The sequence below is a fragment of the Myotis daubentonii genome, chromosome 15, assembly GCF_963259705.1.
Source record: "Myotis daubentonii chromosome 15, mMyoDau2.1, whole genome shotgun sequence".
Lineage (NCBI taxonomy): Eukaryota > Metazoa > Chordata > Mammalia > Chiroptera > Vespertilionidae > Myotis > Myotis daubentonii.
The window spans coordinates 11,014,479-11,034,451 of record NC_081854.1 but is presented as its reverse complement, the minus strand read 5'-3'; the positions used below and the strand labels follow the sequence as shown (position 1 = coordinate 11,034,451).

Below are 19,973 nucleotides of genomic sequence, written 5' to 3'. Positions count from 1 at the left end.
CACATTTTAAGTGTTTGATAGTGTCCACATAAGAAACATCCAAACATGTAGATAATTTTATATAGAGTTTATTTGAGCCAAACTGACAACATATGCTGGGGAGCAAGACCTCAAAGACTCCAGAGAATAAGTTTTGTAGCTTCTTGTATGCAGCTGAAATTCAGGAGGGACTGTAAGGAAGATCACATGGATATGGGCAAGAGCAAGGCGGGGATGGGATAACAGGATAATTAGGAAGATTATGTGCTTCCTTAAGGGTGGTTGTGCCTTCAAGTAGTGTTACTTCTGGTACCTTAAAGACGTGTAAAGCAGATGCACAAGAACAATGGACAGAGCTAAAGAAGTTACAGGCCTGGGGTGGGACTACCCATCATGATCTGTCCAGTTAGGAATTTGTGATTTACTACAGCACCATTTTTTTTTTGTCCACAATAGCCTCATCTGTCTGGTGGCTACCACACTGGACAGTGCAGATAAAGCGCATGCCCATCACTGTGGACGGGTCTAGTGTACAGTCTAGGCTGGATGCCTTCAGAGGAGAATACAAAGAGTCTCTCAGTGACTGAGTCAATAAAGTTGACACAATGAAGAAAGGTTAAGGTCTCCTAACTTTGTGGCTCTTCTCTTGTAAGGAAACCCTCTGTGTGGGGTCACCTGGACCTCTTCCCATCACCTGGTGGGAATTGTCTCCACCCACACCCTGTTCCTGGGGAGTCTCATTGTATTCTTTAGAAGTGTTTAATGTAGTCAGCAAAAATATCATTGAATCCTATTCTTTAAAGTGGTAAACATGCCCTGGCTGAAGGGTCATGGATTTAATTCCCAGTGGAGGGCAATATCTGTGTTGCAGGTTCAATCCTTGGCCCAGGTCACTCACATCAAAGTTTCTCTTTCTCTCTCTCTTTCCCTCTCTCCCTTTCCCCCCTCCATTCCATTCTCTATAAAATAAAATAAAATAAAATAAAATAAAATAAAATAAAATAAAATGGCACAAATAATATTTCAATAAAAAGTACTCATAATTTTATAAATAAAGCAAAATCACTTTTACGTAAGTGTCTTTCAACTGTGACAAGAAATAGCTATATAGAGCTGCTTGTGTAGCCCACACCCATTCAAGGAACAGCAGCCTCCTGATCACCACAACCTCTGCTGAGAAACAGCAGCTGTGTATGAAGCCTCCCCCCACCAGCCAGAGGAGCCACCACAGCGGTGAACAGCACCCACCACAGGAGCTGCTGCCAACTGAGGAGCAAACTGCTACCACAACCACCCGAGGGACAACCGCAGCCCGAGGAGCCACTGCCACCTAGGGAGGAGCCACTGAACGACTCAACATCTGGATCTGTCCGTGAGATCAAACATGGGTAGACAAAGAAACCTCCAAAGGAAAGAAAAGGAGGACTCACTAGAAAAGCAGCTAAGTGAAACCGAGGCATGTAGCATGACAGAAAAAGAATTCAGATTAAGGGCCCTAGAATGCATAAACCGGATGGAGGAAAAAATCAACAACTTATTGAAGAAGCAAGAAGAAACAGATGAAAAAATAAATAAATTATGTAAGAACCAAGAAGAAATGAAGAGTGATATAGCTGCAATAAAAAAACACCATTGAAAGTATCAACAGTAGACTAGGAGAAGCGGAGGACCTAATTAGTGAATTAGAAGACAGGGAAACAAAACACACCCAAACTGAACAGCAATTGGAGAAAAAAATTAAAAGACAGGAGGAGAGCTATAGGACAACATGAAACGAAACAACATAAAAATTATAGGGGTGCCAGAAAACAGAAAGAGGAACAAGACTTAGAAAACCTATTTGAAGAAATAATATCAGAAAACTTCCTGGAGGTGGGGAAGAAAAAAAATCACACAAGCACAGAGAGTGCCAAACAAGGTGAACCCAAAAAGACCCACACCAAGACACATCATAATTACCACGGCAAATGTTCAGGACAAAGAGAGAATCTTAAAGGCTGCAAGAGAGAGACGGAAAGTTACATTCAAGGGATCTCCGATTAGATTATCAAATGATTTCTCAACAGAAACACATCAGGCCAGAAAAGAATGGACAGAAATTTACAAAGTGATGCAAAGCAAAGGACTGAATCCAAGAATACTCGATCCAGCAAGGCTATCATTCAAAACTGAAGGGGAAATAAGAAGCTTCACAGACAAAAAAAGGCTAAGGGAGTTTATCACCACCAAGCCAGCAATGCAAGAAATGCTAAAGGGATTGGTGTAAAAAGAGGAAATAAAAAGCTCAGAAAGAAAACAGCCACACAAAAAAAGAAATGGCTACAAACAAGTACCTTTCAATAATACCTTTAAAAGTAAACAGAATAAATGCTCCAACCAAAGGACATCGAGTAGCTGAATAGATAAAAAAACATGACCCATACATTTGCTGTCTACAAGAGACCCACCTCATTAGAAGGGACTCACATGACTGAAAGTGAACGGATGGAAAAATATCTTTCAGGCAAATGGAAAAAAAAAAAGCTGGGGTAGCAATACTTATATTGGACAAAATAGACCTCAAAGTGGAGGCCATAACAAGAGATAGGGAAGGCCACTTCATAATATTAAAGGGATCAATACAACAAGAAGATATAACCCTGATAAACATATATGCACCCAATGCAGGAGCACCCAAATACATAAAAAAACTCCTGGAAGATAACAAAGGAGAGATCGACCACAATACCATCATAGTAGGGGACTTTAATACACCTCTGACATCACTGGATAAATCCTCTAGACAAACAATCAGCAAAGAAACGGCAATCCTAAATGACTCACTACATCAGATGGACTTAATTGACATCTTCAGAACACTTCACCCCAAAGCCACGGAATATAAGTTCTTCTCAAGTGCTGATGGGACATCTTCAAAAATAGAGCACATATAGGATCACAAACAAAGTCTCCCAAAATTCAAGAAGATTGAAATCATACCAAGCATCTTCTCAGACCACGAAGGCATAATATTATGAATAAACTACATTAAAACAACCCAAAATACTCAAACACTTGGAAGCTGAATAGCATGTTATTAAATATTGATTGGGTTACCAATGAGATCAGAGAAGAAATTAAAAACATCCTGGAAACTAATGACAATGAAAACACAACAATCCAAAACCTATGGGACACAATGAAAGCAGTCCTGAGAGGGAAGTTTATAGCTCTACAGGCCTATCTCAAAAAACAAGAAAAAATGGTAGTAAATCATCTAAATCTACAGCTCAAAGAATTAGAAAGAGAGCAACAAGAAAAGCCCAGAGTGATCAGAAGGAAGGAGATAATAAAGATTAGAGCAGAAATAAATGACATAGAGACCAAAAAAACAATACAGAAAATCAATGAAACCAAGAGCTGGTTCTTTGAAAGGATAAACAAGATTGACAGACCTCTAGCCAGGCTCACCAAGAAGCAAAGAGAGAGGACAATAATAAACAAAATCAGAAATGATAGAGGCGAAATAACAATAGACCCCACAGAAATGCAAATGATTGTTAAAAAATACTATGGACAACTCTACTCCAACAAACTAGACAACCTGGAGGAAATGGACATATTCCTAGAAAAATACAACATTCCAAAACTCAATCAGGAGGAATCTAAAAATCTCAATAGGCCAATAACAATGGAAGAAATTGAAGCAGTCATCAAAAAGCTTCCATCAAACAAAAGCCCAGCACCAGATGGCTTCACAGGGGAGTTTTGCCAAACATTCAAGGAAGAACTAAAACCTATCCTCCTCAGACTACTACAAAAAATTCAAGAGGAAGGAACACTCCCAAGCTCATTCTATGAAGCCAGCATCACCCTAATACCAAAACCAGGTAAAGACAACACAATGAAAGAGAATTGCAGGCCAATATCCCTCATGAACATAGATGCCAAAATCCTCAACAAAATCTTAGCAAATCGGATCCAGCAGTACATCAGAAAGATCATACACCATGACCAAGTAGGATTTATCCCAGGGATGCAAGGATGGTACAATATCCGTGAATCAATAAATGTGATACATCACATAAACAAATTGAAAGAAAAAAACCACATAGTTATATCAATCGATGGAGAAAAAGCATTTGACAAAATTCAACACCCATTTTTGATAAAAACTCTAAGCAAGGTGGGAATAGAAGGATCATACCTCAACATAATAAAAGGCATATATGACAGGCCCACAGCTAACATCATACTCAATGGACAAAAACTATCACCATTTCCCCTAAGAACAGGAACAAGACAGGGATGCCCACTCTCACCACTCCTGTTCGACATAGTACTGGAAGTATTAGCCATTGCAATTAGACAAGAAGAAGAAATAAAAGGCATCCAAATTGGAAAAGAGGAAGTAAAACTGTCCTTATTTGCAGACGACATAATATTATACATACAAAACCCTAAAGACTCCATAAAAAACCTACTAGACTTAATACATGAATTTGGCAATGTAGCAGGATACAAAATTAACTCCAAGAAATTTATGGCATTTCTATACACAAATAGTGAAATTTCAGAAAGAGAGACTAAAAAAACAATCCCATTTACCATCACACCAAAAAAATTAAGCTACCTAGGAATAAACTTAACCAAAGAGGTAAAAGACCTCTACTCAGAAAACTATAGGACCTTGAAAAAAGAGATAGAGGCAGACATAAACAGATGGAAGAACATACCGTGTTCATGGGTTGGTAGAATCAACATCATCAAAATGTCCATACTACCCAAAGCAATCTATAAATTCAACGCACTTCCCATTAAAATACCAACGGCATATTTCACAGATCTAGAACGAACTCTCCAAAAATTCATCTGGAATAAAAAAGGACCCCGAATAGCTGCAGCGATCCTGAGAAAGAACAAAGTAGGTGGGATCTCAATACCAGATATCAAGCAGTATTACAAAGCCACTGTTCTCAAAACTGCCTGGTACTGGCACAAGAACAGACATATAGATCAATGGAATAGAATAGAGAGCCCAGAAATCGGCCCAAACCAATATGCTCAATTAATATTTGACAAAGGAGGCAAGAACATACAATGGAGTCAAGATAGTCTCTTCAATAAATGGTGTTGGGAAAGTTGGACAGACACATGCAAGAAAATGAAACTAGACCACCAACTTACACCACACACAAAAATAAACTCAAAATGGATAAAGGACTTAAATGTATGATGGGAAACCATACAAATACTAGAAGAATCCAAAGGCAACAAAATCTCAGACATATGCCGAAGCAATTTCTTCACTGATACAGCTCCTTGGGCACTTGAAACTAAAGAGAAAATGAACAAATGGGACTACAACAAAATAAAAAGCTTCTGCACAGCAAAAGAAACCATCAACAAAACAACAAGAAAACCCACTGTGTGGGAAAACATATTTGCCAATGTCATATTTGATAAGGCTCTAATCTCCAAAATTTATAGGGAACTCATACAACTTAACAAAAGGAAGATAAACAATCCAATCAAAAAATGGGCAAAGGACCTAAATAGACACCTTTCAAAAGAGGACATTCAGAAAGCCAAGAGACATATGAAAACTTGCTCTAAGTCACTAATCATCTGAGAGATGCAAATCAAAACAACACTGAGGTACCATCTCACATCTGTCAGAATGGCTATCATCAACAAATCAACACACGATAAGTGCTGGAGGGGATGTGGAGAAAAAGGAACACTCGTGCACTGCTGGTGGGAATGCAGACTGGTGCAGCCACTATGGGAGACAGTATGGAGTTTCCTCAAAAAACTGAAAATGGAACTCCCATTTGACCCTGTGATCCCACTTCTAGGAATATATCCCAAGAAACCAGAAACACCAGTCAGAAAGGATATATGCACCCCTATGTTCATAGCAGCACAATTCACAATAGCTAAGATCTGGAAACAGCCTAAGGCCCATCAATAGATGAATGGATTAGGAAACTGTGGTACATCTACACGATGGAATACTATGCTGCTGTAAAAAAGAAGGAACTCTTACCATTTGCAACAGCATGGATGGAACTGGAGAGCATTATGCTAAGTGAAATAAGCCAATCAATGAAGGAAAAATACCACATGATCTCACTCATTTCTGGATAATAAAGACCATTATAAACTTATGAACAAAAATAGATACAGAGGCAGAGCTGCCTCGAACAGACTGTCAAACTACAGCGGGAAGACCGGGGAGGGTTGGAGGGCAATGGCGGGGGGGGGGGGTGGTGGTAAGAGATCAACCGAAGGACTTTTATGCATGCATATAAGCTTAACCAATGGACATAAGACACTGGGGGGTAGGGGAGGCCAGGGGATTGTCAAGGGCGGGGAAAAAAAGGAGACATATATAATACTCTTTGTAATACTTTAAACAATAAAAAAAAGAGAAAAGAAATAGCTATATAGTGCCTACTGGAGTCCTTTCAGAAACAAAGAATAAATAAAGGCAATGAGTAAGGAGAAACTTAAATGAGCCCTCAGGAACTGGGAATGGATTGAGATATTAACTGTACACTGCCATAGTTTCATGAGTTCTCTCAGAAGACACAGTCTTCTGGGTCAGAGACAAAGGACAGTTTCCTATCACAGCAACAGAGAGTAACCAGAGTATCCAAATTTGCACCTATTTCCAGAGCCCCAATTCCCACAGAGGGAGGGAAGAGGTCTAGGGGATGCCAGCACACGCAGTGGGTTGCATTACAGTAGATGAACCCCAAAGTGAGGAAATGTGAATGTGTCACATCGGGCAGCAAGCCTGCCTGGCCTTGTCTTGGAGGAAGACCTTGTCACTGTTACACAGGACGCTAAACACATCTACCCGGTGCTCTGGAGGGACACACTCTCCACCTGCCACGGCTGTTCACTGTACAAACTTCCTTGGAAAGAAGTTGGAGGAGAAAACAGTCAGTGCTTCACTGCAAGACGAGCAGAAATGCAAGAAACCCATGGAATCTCTCACCAACACCAACAAACAATTTTGTAAGAGAGAAACAAGTGAATTACTGAGATAATAATAGGGAGCAGATGGGATAATAATAGGGAGCAGATGGCCTTGCTGCAGTGATGACTGACAGTCCGGAGTGGAGGGCGGACACTTCAGTGTCTCAGCAACATGACCTGGATTCAAACCATTGGGTGTCTCCAGGATGAAACCCCAACTCCCTAGCGTGCCCAGCAAGGCTGCATGACCTGCCCTGCTCTCCACTCTGCAGCTCTGTGGGCAGCAGCACTGGCCTCCATCCCCGCCCAACAGCCTCTCCTGCAATTCCCCAACAGGCTTCCAAGCCTGGCTCCTGCCATCTCTGCTTGCAGCCCTCTGCCCATCACCTGAAAAAGTTACTTCATCAGGGCTCAGCTCAGGCAGCTCCTCCTCCCACCTCCCATCCTGGATCCTATCCCGCCTTGTCTTTTCCCCTGTGATAGAGAACAAGGACCCACTCTATCTGCCCCACAGCACTCCTGCTCACCTCTGTCATCCTGCTGAGCATGCCGCGTGGTGACTCTCCTGGTTATTGGCCCAACCTGGATTCTTATTAAATGTTCAGAGACATGGAAATATATAGTAAAACTTCCAGAACATGCTTTGTTTTGTTTTTAATGAAAAAAAAGTTTCCATCTCCTCTTTGACTTCTATCCCATTTGCACTCCTGAGTCCAATGCTGTTACCAGTTTCTAGCTGTGGCCCCTTCATAGTTTTAAATAATCCTATATAATAAGGAGGTGATATGCAAATTAACCCTCATACCCTCACAAGATGGCTGCCTATGACTAGGCTGGTAGGGGGGTTAGTGAGGGATGACCAAACAACTGAACAAGCAGGCTGAGTGGGGTGACCAGGCCAGCGGGGGAGCTGTGAGGGGTGACCTGGCCAGTGGGCAGGGCAGATGGGGGTGACCAGGTCAGCAGGTGGGGCAATTGAGGGCAACCAGGCTGGCAGGGGTGGGGCAGTAAGAGGCACCCAGGCCAGTGTGTGTGTGTGTGTGTGTGTGGGGAGTTAGGGATGACCAGGCCAGCAGGGAGGGAGTTTGCAGTTGGGAGTGACTAGGCTGGCCATGGGCGGTGGGGGGGGGGCGACCAGGGAGGCAGGCAGGCAGATGAGTGATTAGGAGCCAGCAGTCCAGAATTGTGAGAGGGATGTCTGATAGCTGGCTTAGGCCTGATCCTAGCCTAAACTGGCAGTCAGACATCCCACAAGGGGTCCTGGATTGGAGAGGGTGCAGGTTGGTCTGAATCTAAAAAGGGCTGTTGTCTTCTGACTGACTGGCTCAATCTGCCCCATGCCTCTGGCTCGACAGCAGCTTCTGTGGGATTTCTATGTAGACAATTTAATTATACAGACGTGAAGTCCTCTAGTAATACCCTTATGATTTTGCTTCATAGTCAGTTGTACTGTTTATCAAGGGCTTTACATTTTAGTCATGAATTCCTTGCTTATAGGTTGAGAATTATGAATGAAACACCAAGATAATTGACCTAGGAAACAGGAATGTAGTCCTTCCAGTCCACCCCGAGGCCTGAGATATATGAGAAGATAGAAATCAGTTGAAACTGGTTCAGAAACATTTTATTAAAACGATGTGGTTTTCTTTTTCATGCAACTATGACGCTTCATGACCCTCCCTTGCTGGCAGCCCTGCCCCTTCTGCTGTGAGTATATAAGTCACAGTCTATGGTCCCATTCCCTGTCCTCCTGCTTCTCTGCAATCAACTACTCTGGAGGGTCATCAAGAACCATGGTGCCCAGAAGCTTTGGTAAGAAGGCACCAGCCCCAAGTCTAGCGTATGTGTTATCACACCTGTAGTGTACCTCTGAACCTCACACTTCATTCTCTTTCCTACTTAGTTATTGTCTACCTACTTCCTAACCACCCCTGTGACATGTCTTACTGCATTGCAATCTCTCCCCCAACCTGCAAATTTCAGAATCTCAGCTCTTCCCATTCATTTATTTTTGCCTCTACTTCCCTTGCCTTTAGAGCCAAGTTCATGAAATGTTCTCTATGACCAAGGCCCATAGGTTGGTTCCAATATTTTCTTCTATGTAACTTATTGTTTGGGGTCTTATATTTAGGTCTTTGATCTATTTTGAATTAATTTTTGTACAAAGGGACAAACTATAATCCAGTTTCATTTTTTTGCATGTGGCTTTCTAGTTTTCCCAGCACCATTTATTGAAGAGGCTATCTTTACTCCATTGGGTGTTTCTGGCTTCTCTGACGAAAATTATCTGCCTATATACATGAGGTTTTATAGCTGGGCTCTCTATTCTGTTCCATTGATGTGTGTGTGTGTCTGTTTCTCTGCCAATACCATGCTGTTTTGATTATTGTTGCTCTGTAGTATAATTTGAAGACAGGTAGCATGATACCTCCAGCTTCATTCTTCATTCTTCATTCTTCATTCATGCCTTGGCTACTCAAAGTCTTTTGTGGTTTCATGCAAATCTGATGATTTATCATTCTATTTCTTTAAAAAATGACGTTGGGATTTTGATAGAGATTGCATTAAATCTGTATATTGCTTTGGGTAACATGGCTGTTTTAACTATGTTGATTCTTCCAATCCACGAACACGGGATATTTTTCCATTTTGTTGTATCTTTTTCAATCTCTTTTAATAATGCTTTGTAATTTTTAATATGTAGGTCTTTCACATTCTTTCTTAAGTTTATTCCTAAGTATCTTGTTCTTTTGGTTGCAATTGCAAAAGGAATTGTATATTTTCACTTCTTTTCCTGAAGTTTTATTGTTAGTATACAGGAAGGCAGTGGATTTTTGCACATTGATTTTGTATCCTGAACTTGACTGTATTTATTTATTGTTTCTAATAGTTTTTTGGTGGAGTCTTTAGGGTTTCTATATACAGAATCATGTCGTCTGCAAAAAGTGACAGTTTTACTTCTTCCTTCCCTATTTGGAGGCCTTTTATTTCTTTCTCTTGCTTTATTGCTCTGGCTAGGACTCCCAGAACTATATTTAATAAGAATGGTAAGAGTGGACATCCATGTCTTATTCCTGCTCTTAGAGGAAAAGCTCTCAGTTTTTTACCGCCGAGTATGATATTAGCTGAGGGTTTATCATAGATGGCCTTTATTATGTTGAGGTACTTTGCTTCTATTCCTATTTATTGAGTGTTTTAATCATAAATGGATGTTGTATCTTATCAAATGCTTTTTCTGGATCAATTAATAAGATCATACAATTTGTCTCCTTTCTTTTGTTAATATGATGTGTTACGTTGATTGATTTGCATATGTTGAACCACCCTTGTGCCCCTGGAATGAATCCCACTTGTTCATGATGTATTATTTTTAAAAAAATCTTTATTGTTCAGATTATTACAGATGTTCCTCTTTTCCCCCCAATACATCCCCTCCACCGGGTTCCCACCCCACTCCAGGCCTTCCCCTACCCCTCACTGTCCTCGTCTATAGGTGTAAGCTCTTTGTCCAATCTCTTCCTGTATCCTGCACACCCCCTTCCCTCCAGCTGAGAATTGTCAGTCCGCCCCCTTTCTATGCCCCTGATTCATTTACATTCACCAGTTTGTTCTGTTCATCAGGTTTTTTATTCATTTGATTTTTAGATTCACTTGTTGATATGTATTTGTTGTCACTTTGTTGTTCATAATTATTTTATCTGTACCTTTTTCTTCTTCATCCTCTTCTTAGAGAATACCCTTCAGCTTTTCAGATAATACTGGTTTGGTGGTGATGAACTCTTTTATCGTTTTCTTGTCTGTGAATCTCTTTATCTGACCTTCAATTCTAAATGATAACTTTGCTGGGTAGAGTAATCTTGGTTGTAGGTCATTGCTATTCATCACTTTGAATATTTCTTGCCACTCTCTTCTGGCCTGCATAGTTTCTGTTGAGAAATCACTTGATAGTCATATGGGTACTCACTTGTAGGTAACTAACTGTTTTCTCTTGCTGCTTTTAAGATTCTCTCTTTGTCTTTTGCCCTTGGCATTTTAATTATGATGTGTCTTGGTGTGGTCCTCTTTGGATTCCTCTTGTTTGGGGTTCTCTGTGCTTCTTGGACTTGTAAGTCTATTTCTTTCACCAGGTAGGGGAAGTTTTCTGTCATTATTTCTTCAAATAGGTTTTCAATATCTTACTCTCTCTCTTCTTCTGGTACCCGCATAATTCTGATGTTGGTACATTTGAAGTTGTCCCAGAGGCTCTTATACTATCTTCATATTTTTGGATTCTTTTTTCTTTTCCAGTTGGGTGTTTTTTGTTTCTTCTTATTTCAATTATTTGACTTGATTCTTGGGATCCTCTAGTCTGCTGTTGGATCTCTGTATATTATTCTTTATTTCAGTCAGTGTATGCTTAATTTCTGACTGGTCCTTTTCCATATCTTTGAGGCTCTCATTAAATTTCTCAGAGGTTTCTAGAACCGTGGTTTTGAACTCTATATGCAGTATTTTGCTTTCCTCCATTTCTTTCATATGTGACTTGTTTCGTTGTCTCCGCATTTTGGCTGTTTCCCTGTGTTTGTTTCTGCATACTGGGTAGTTAAGTCTCCTTAAGTTGCTAGAGTGGTCTTGTATGATAGGTGTCCTATATGGCCCAGTGGCTCAGCCTCCCCAGTCACCTGAGGTGGATGTTCTTGGTGCACCCCTTTGTGGGCTGTGTCCACAGTCTTGTTGTCTTTAACCCTTTATTGCTGTTGATATCACTGGGAGGAATTGACCTTCAGGCCAACTGGCTGTGATGACCAGCTGTGTCTACACTGGAAGATCTGCTGTGCTGGAGCAGTGGTTCTCAACCTATGGGTTGTGAACAATGAAAATACATCCTGCATATCAGATATTTACATGATGATTCATAACAGTAGCAAAATTACAGTTATGAAGTAGCAACGAAAATAATTTTATGGTTGGGGGTCACCACAACATGAGAAACTGTATTAAAGGGTTGCGGCAGTAGGAAGGTTGAGAACCACTGTCTGGAGACACCCTTATGGGGCAGGACTTGCTTCAGTGGGGCTTTGGTGCTCACTATGTCTGCCTCTTGAGTATGTCTCTTATGAATGTGAAGAGTTGTAATCTGGTATGGTCTCACACTGACCACTGGGTACACTGGCTCTTGGATCTCCAAGGAGGTGCAAGGTCAGCCACTGTCTCGGGTAGCCCAGCAGGAGCTACAGAGAGATCTTCAGATTCCTCCTCTTTGTATGGGGTTTGGAAGTGGCCAGATGAAGCCCACTGTGAAGCAAGGCCAGTTGCTGCTGCTGGGCCGTGGGCCTTCTTTTGGAAGCTGTAGGGCTCTCTGACCCAGCTGCAGTTTGCCAGGTTTTAGGCATAGAAAGGATAGGCCATTCATATACAAAAGCAGATGCGCACAGCTTGGGTGGGCTTGTAAATTGGGTGGGGCAGGGTCTCTGTGAATCACCAGGGCAGAGCAAACAACAATGGCTGCCATTCAGCCCTGCACCGGAGAGGTCCCCAGGTCTCCAAGTCCCACCCCCTTGTGCAGGAGCAATGATTGCTGAGAGCACCTCTGAGAGAAAGCCACCCTCGCATTCCTGTCCTGATGCCAGACAGTTCAGTTTCTCCCCGTATGTGTCTGGGTCCCCCAGAGTCTCTCCCAGAACTGGAGTTCAGAGCAAGTGGGAGCTTGTATCTCCCTCCTGGTTAAAAAAGCAGCACATCCAGGTGCCAGCACTTTCCGTGCCTCTGCACCTCCTACCAGTCTCAATGTGCTTTCTTCACCCCTCTAGTTGTGGAACTTCCTCTCAGCCAGCTTTCCTGCAGTTCTGGGTGGTAGATGTTCTGCCTTTTAGTTGTAATTTTGATGTGGTTGTGAGAGGCAGCAAGTATAGGTGTTTACTTATGCCGCCATCTTGGTTTGATGTATTATTTTTTTGATGTAGTGTTATATTCAATTTACTAGTATTTTGTTTAGGATTTTTGCATCTGTATTAATCAGAGATATTGGTCTGTAGTTTTCTATTTTTGTGTTATCTTTGCCAACTTTTGGTATACGGCTTATATTGGCCTCATAGAAAGTGTTAGGATGTATTGCCTCTTCTTCAATTTTTTGGAAGAGTTTAGGAAAGTCAGGTTTTAAATCTTCTTTGAATGCTTGCTAGAATTCACTGGTGAAGCCATCTGGTCTTGGATTTTTATTTTTTGGGAGGTTTTTCATGGTTGTATCAACTGCCTCACTGCTGATCAATCTATTTAGATTTTCCAATTCCTCATGATTTAGTCTAGGAAGTTTAATATTTCTAGGAACTTATTCATTCCTTCTAGGTTATTGAATTTGGTGGCATATAGTCTTTCATAATATCCTAGTATTGTCCTTTGTATATCTGTGATGTCTGTGGGGACTTCTCTCTCATTTCTGATTTTATTTACATGGGCCTTTTCCCTTTTTTTCTTAGTGAGTTTAGCCAGGAGTTTGTCAATTTTATTAATCTTTTCAAAGAACCAGCTCTTTGTTTTACTGATTTTTTTGTATAGTCTTTTGGTTCTCTATTTTATTTAATTCTGCTCTAATTTTTATTATTTCCTTTCTTCTGCTGACTTAGGGTTGCTTTTGTTCTTCTTTTTCTATTTCTTTAGATGCGATGTTAGGTTGTTTACTTGGGATTTCTCTTGTTTCTTGAAATAGGCCTGTAATGATATCAACTTCCTCTTATTACTGCTTTCACTGCATCCCAGAGATTTTTGATATGTTATCATTCTCATTTGCCTTTCTATATCTTCTGATCTCATCTGTTATGTCTTCTTTGACCCAGGCATTTTTTTTAATAGTACGTTATTTAATCTCCATGTATTTGTGGGTTTCTTTACTTCCTTTTTTGCAGTTGATTTCTAATTTCAAGGCATAGTGGTCAGAGGATATGCTTGGTATAATTTCAATCTTGAATTGGTTGATGCTACTTTTGTGATGCAACACATGATCTACCCTTGAGAATGTTCCATGTGCACTGGAGAAGAATATGTAATCTGATGTTCTGGGATGAAAGGTTTGATAAATATCAATTATGTCCATTTGGTTTAGTGTTTCATTTAAGGCAGATATTTCATATATATGTTGATTTCAGAGAAGAAGGGAGAGGGAGAGATAGAAACATCAATGATGAGAGAGAATCATTGATTGGCTGCCTCCTGTACGCGACCTACTGGGGATTGAGTCCACAATCCTGGCATGTGCCCTTGAACCTAGGACCTCTCAGTCCACAGGCCAATGCTCTATCCACTGAGACAAACTAGCTAGGGCAAGGCCGATATTTCTTTATTGATTTTCAGTTTGGTTGATCTTTCTAGAGCTGTCAATGGAATATTAAGTTCCACAACTATGATTGTGTTTTGATCTGTTTCTCCCTTTAGTCCTATGAGTAGTAGTTTTATATATTTCGGTGTCCCCTGGTTTGGTACATATATATTAAGACATGTTACATTTTCTTGATGTAGTGTCCCCTTTATCATTATAAAGTATCCATCTTTGTCTCTTGTTATCTTTGTTATCTTGAAATCTATTTTGTCATATATAAGTATGGCTACACCTGCTTTTCTGTGGATGTTATTTGCTTGAAGAATCATTTTCCACCCTTTTACTTTGAATCCACCTTTGTCTTTTGTCACTTAGATGTGTCTCTTGTAGGCTGCATATGGTGAGGTTTTGTTTTTTTGATCCATTCTGCGACTCTGTGCCTCTTTATTGGTGAATCCAGACCATTTACGTTTAGGGTAGTTACTGATGTATGAAGATTCCCTATAGCGGTTTTATCTTTTGTTTTCTGGTTGCTCTGCCTCCATTGGTTCTTTTCCTTTATTTTTCTCTCTGTTGTTTTTGTTCGGTGATATTCCGTAGTTCTTTCCTCTGTTTCCCCTTTTTTAAGCTCTGTGTCCTGGTTTGGGGATTTTTGTATGTGGTTACCATTAAGTTTATAAAAAATAAACCTGCATTTATACTGTAGCTTTTTTTCTTTTGAGTGCATCTGATCTTCATCCCCATTTGCCAGTTCAGACCTTTATCCCCTCCCCTTTTATACTTTTGTCATCACAAATTATCCCTGTTTATGTTGTAAGTTTTTTGGTGATCTTACTCATGATATTGTGACCTTACGTTCTTTGTTTCAGGTAGAATAACTTCCTTGAGTATTTCCTGCGATGGAAGTTTTCTGGTGATGAAATCCCCCAGCTTCTGTATGGCTGGGGACATTCTTATTTTTCCTTCACATCTAAAGGATAATTTTGCTGGATATATTACTCGTGGCCTATAATTTCTCTCATTCAGATGTTGGAATATTTGGTCCCACTCTCTTCTGGCTTGTAGAGTTTCTGCTGGGAAGTTGGAAGAAATTCTGATGGGTTTTCCTTTATAGGTCACTTCCTTCTTCCCCCTGGCTGCTTTGAGAATTTTTTCTTTGTCATTAATTTTTAACAGCTTTAATACCAAGTGCTTTGCAGAAGGCCTCTTTGGATTGAGGTAACTAAGTGTTCTGTTTGCTTCTTTGATTTGAGGATCTAATTCTTTCCATAGGTTTGGGAAGTTCTCATCCACTATGTGTTTGAATAGTCTCTCCCTTCCATGCCCCCACTGCTCCTGCTCTGCATGCCTATAATTCTAATATTTTGCTTTCTCAGATGGAGTCAGATAATTCTCATAGAGCTCTTTTATTTTTCTTGATGCTTGGGTCTCTCTCTTTTTCCATCTGTGCCATTTCTAGATTCCTATCTTCAATATCACTAATTCCTTCTTCCATCTGGTTGGCTCTGTTTTCTATGCACAGTAGTTCACTCGTAATCTCCTTAATGGCATGCTTAATATCCAAGATTTCTGTTTGTTTTTCTTTTAAAGTTTCAATGTCTTTGGTAAAGTACTAGTTTTGTTCACTGATTTGTTTCCTGAGTGCATTTGAATTGCCTGTCTGTATTTTCTCTCATCTCGTTGAGTATTTTCAGAATTGCAAACTTGAAATCTCTCATTTACATCACATATTTCCATGTGTTCCAGCTTGCTTTCTGGGGATTTTTCATTTTTTTTTTCCTGATCATCCTTGTTACCATAGTTATTCATGGTACTTCCTGTTCTTCTTTGCCCTAGACATTTGTATCTATGTTAATGAAGAAGTCTTTCTACTATTTTCCAGTAGATGGTGCTGAATCAAAATATTTTTATTTTATTACTAGAGGCCTGGTGCATAAAAATTTGTGCACTCGGCGGGGGGGGGGGGGTCCCTCAGCCCGGCCTGTGCCCTCTCACAGTCTGGGACCCCTGGGGGATGACTATCTGCTGGCTGAGGCCTGCTCCCCAGGGGATTGGGCCTAAGCTGACAATCAGACATTCCTCTGGCAGCCTGGCAGTCCTCGGGGGATGTCCACTTGCCAGCGGGGAGCAGACCTAAGCTGCAGTCAGATATCCTTAGCGCTGCTGAGGAGGCGGGAGAGGCTCCCACCATCGCCGCTGTACTGGCAGCCATCAGCCCGGCTTGTGGCTGAGCAGAGCTCCTCCATGTGGGAGCACACTGACCACCAGAGGGCAACTCCTGCATTGAACGTCTGCCCCCTTGTGGTCAGTGTGTGTCATAGTGACCAGTCAGTCCCAGTCTTTCTGCTGTTAGGGTCAGTTTGCATATTACCCTTTTACTATATAGGATAGAGGCCTGGTGCACGGGTGGGAGCCGGCTGGTTTGCCCTGAATGGTGTCCCGGATCAGGGTGGGGGTCCTGCTTGGGTGCCTGGCCAGCCTGGGTGAGGGGCTGATGGCTGTTTTCAGGCTGCCCGCACCCCCTTTAGGGTGGGGGTCCCCACTGGGGTGCCTGGCCAGCCTGGTGAGGGGCTGATGGCTGTTTTCAGGCTGCCCACACCCTCTTTAGGGTGGGGGTCCCCACTGGGGTGTCTGGCCAGTCTGGGTGAGGGGCTGATGGCTGTTTTCAGGTTGCCCGCACCCCCTTTAGGGTGGGGGTCCCCACTGGGGTGCCTGGCCAGCCTGTATGAGGGGCAGAGGGCTGTTTTCAGGCTGCCTGCACCCCCTTCAGGGTACGGGTCCCCACTGGGTTGCCTGGCCAGCCTGGATGAGGGGTTGAGGGCTGTTTTCAGGCTGGCCACACCCCTTTTAGGGTGGCCATCTCCACTGGGGTGCCTGGCCAGTCTGGATGAGGGGCTGAGGGCTGTTTTCAGGTGGGCCAAGCCTGCAACTGAAGCTCCCAGTCTCTCCTTTTTTTTCTTTCTTTTTTTATTCTGGGATTTACTTACCTTCTGTAATTGAAACTTTGTTGCAGCTCCAGCTCTGAGGCCAGCTGGCTGAAATCAGGTATCTGGGGTTTGTTTAGCTTCTATAATTGAAACTCTGTTACTTTCGGAGCTGTTGCTTTCGGAGCTCAGAGCCATGCCGCGGCAGGCGGGGAACCTTGGCTTCCTCCATCGCCGGGGCAACCAAGCCTCATGTTAGCTTCAGCTGCGTGGCTGCCGGCCGCCATCTTGGTTGGCAGTTAATTTGCATATCACCCTGATTAGCCAATGGGAAGCGTAGCAGAGGTATGGTTAATTACCATGTTTGTCTATTATTAGATAGGATTATTTTTTAAAATATTTATTTATTTATTTTTACCTCTGTGATCTACCTGTCTTGACCTCCAAGACTTGAGTAAGACAGTACAGCCTGCTCTATGGGACTGGGATTTGTTTTGCCCTCACCATAATGGTGACCCCTGACCTCTGTGGTGGAGTTCCATCCCAAGCATCCCTCCTTGGGATCAGTCACAGAGGGAAACAGTGATTCTACTGCAATAGCTCATGGTTTATAGGTTATATGCTCCAGGGCCTAACTCCAAGGGCAACGGGAAGAGAGTTTGGGGGTCCAAGAGCTCTGTGGTTCCATTTCTTTGTCTGAACACCACCACCTGCCAACTGTGGAGAACCACATGGCAGAACCCAGTGCTCTGTCAGGCAACTCAGACACTGTTTGGCCCTTGCCACTGGCCCTCTGGGCTGTACCCTGCAGCTCTCTGTTCCTTCCAGCCAAAGGGAATTCCTGCTACGTCCCGCTCCCTCCCTCTCCAGGTCTGGCCATGGGCTTCCAGCTGCAGGGCTGCTTCTCTGGACCTTCTGCCCTTTCCTCCCTTCTCCTCTCCCCATTTATTCTCGGTTGCTCACCTTTAGATGGTTCAATCCCTGGTTTTCTCTTCAAGTGTCTGTGTTGAGCAGCAATTTCTTTGTTGAATTATAGTTGGTTAACTTGGTATTTCAATGGAAAAGGTCAAGTGCTCTCTCCTGCTGCCAATCCTCTGAAGTAATTCAGGTCCTTTGTATTTCAATGCAAGTTTTAGGATCAGTTAGTTGATTTCTGAAGTCTTCCAATTTATGAACATGGATGTATTCCAGTTTGTTTATGTATTCTCTTCACTGTCTTTCAACAATGTTTTATTGTTCTCAGTTTACAAAGTTTGTGCTTCTGTTGTTAAGTTTATTCATGAGTCTGTAATTTTGATTCTATTGTAAGTAGAATTATTCTCTTAATTTTATTTTCAGATGGTCTTTGCTAGTGTATACAATTGATTTTTATATGTTTATCTTGTCTCTTACAACCTTGCTGACTTTCTCAGTTTGTTCTGCTGGGTCTTGGTAGCTTCCTTAGAATTTTTAATGTACAATATCATGTCATTTGCAAATAGAAATAGTTTTACCTCTTTTCCAATCTGAGTGCACTCTATTTCTTTTCTGGCCCAATTTCTCTGGCTTAAACATCCAGTGCTCTGTTGAATAGAGTGGTGAGAGTGTCCTGCTCTTGATGCTAAAGGGAGAGCCTTCAGTCTTTCACCATTCAGTATGATATGTTGTGAGATTTATTGTGGATAGCCTTCATCAGGTTGAGGAGGTTCTTTTCTATTAATAGCTTGTTCTATGTTGGGGTTTTTAAAAGTATGAAAATGTAGATTTTGTCAAATGCTTTTTCTGTATCATTTTAGGTAACTTATGCTTTAACCTATATTATAGTCATGTTATCCTATCTAATAAAAGAGAAAAATGGTAATTGGCGTACGACGATACCCTTTTCATTGGCTAATCAGGGCTATATGCAAATTAACTGCCAACTAAGATTGGCAGTTAACTGCCAACATAGGCACAATGCTGGGAGGTGAAAGGGGAAGGAGGGAAGAAGCTGCCTGCCGCTGACTGCAATCGGAAACCCAGGCGGCAGCCAAGAGCCAGAGAACCGAGCTGCCTTTGCTCGGAGAAGCCAGGCCTCCTTTGCCGGCTTCTGTGATAAGAGAACCTGGCCGCCTTTGCCGGCCCTGGGCCAGTAATGGGAGAAGCTGAGTGGGGCAGGAAAGAGGTCGATGTCTGCCTGGCTTCTCAGATCACTGATCACCAGTGATGGGAGAACACCCAGAGGCGGGGCCAGAGGCCAGGCTGCATAGCTGCCTGGGGACACCATCTGGACCCCAGGGGCGATGCAGCCAGGCCCCAGAAGGAGACCCAGGGCCCGGGGCTGAGTTGCAGCTGTGGTACGCAATCCAGTGCCTGGGCTGAGGAGACCCAGAAAGAGACCCAGGCACCGGGGCTGTTTTTGCCGCTGGGGCACGCAATCCGGTGCCCAGGCTGAGGAGACCCAGGGCCCGGGGCTGCGTCGCAGCTGGGGCACACCATCCAGTCCGGGGGCAATACAGCCAGGCCCCAGAAGGAGACCCAGGCACCAGGGCTGTATCGCTGCTGGGGCACGCGATCCAGTACCTGGGCTGAGGAGACCCAGAAGGAGACCCAGGGGCCTCGCAAGAGGAGAGTCTCCATGGTCAGATGGCGTGGTGTCGGGACAGGAATAAAGACCCGAGGTGACTCAGATGCCTGGCCACAGGGTTAGACCAGCCAGCAGGGCCTTTCAGTTGGGACTGGGGTGGGAGTGGGGCGAGGGAGGCAAGCCGGAAATAGAGAACTACAACTCCCAGGAGGCTTAGCGGCCAGGGCCTGGGTGCCTGGCTGTGAAATTGGATGGGCTGTAGTTTCGC

General features: G+C 42.7%; 1 protein-coding gene across 5 annotated transcripts in view; it reads left to right on the top strand.

Annotated features, from left to right (window-relative positions):
- The window catches only part of LOC132216703 (insulin growth factor-like family member 3), a 71,320-nt gene that overhangs the window by 44,670 nt on the left and 6,677 nt on the right, over positions 1–19,973 (top strand). Inside the window, exon 3 of one of the 5 annotated variants that reach the window (XM_059666081.1) lies at positions 8,637–8,757. The exons of the other annotated variants lie outside the window; for them this stretch is intronic. Coding sequence (XP_059522064.1) covers positions 8,637–8,757 — 121 coding nt within the window. The remainder of the gene's footprint in view (positions 1–8,636; positions 8,758–19,973) is intronic. 5 annotated transcript variants of the gene reach the window in all.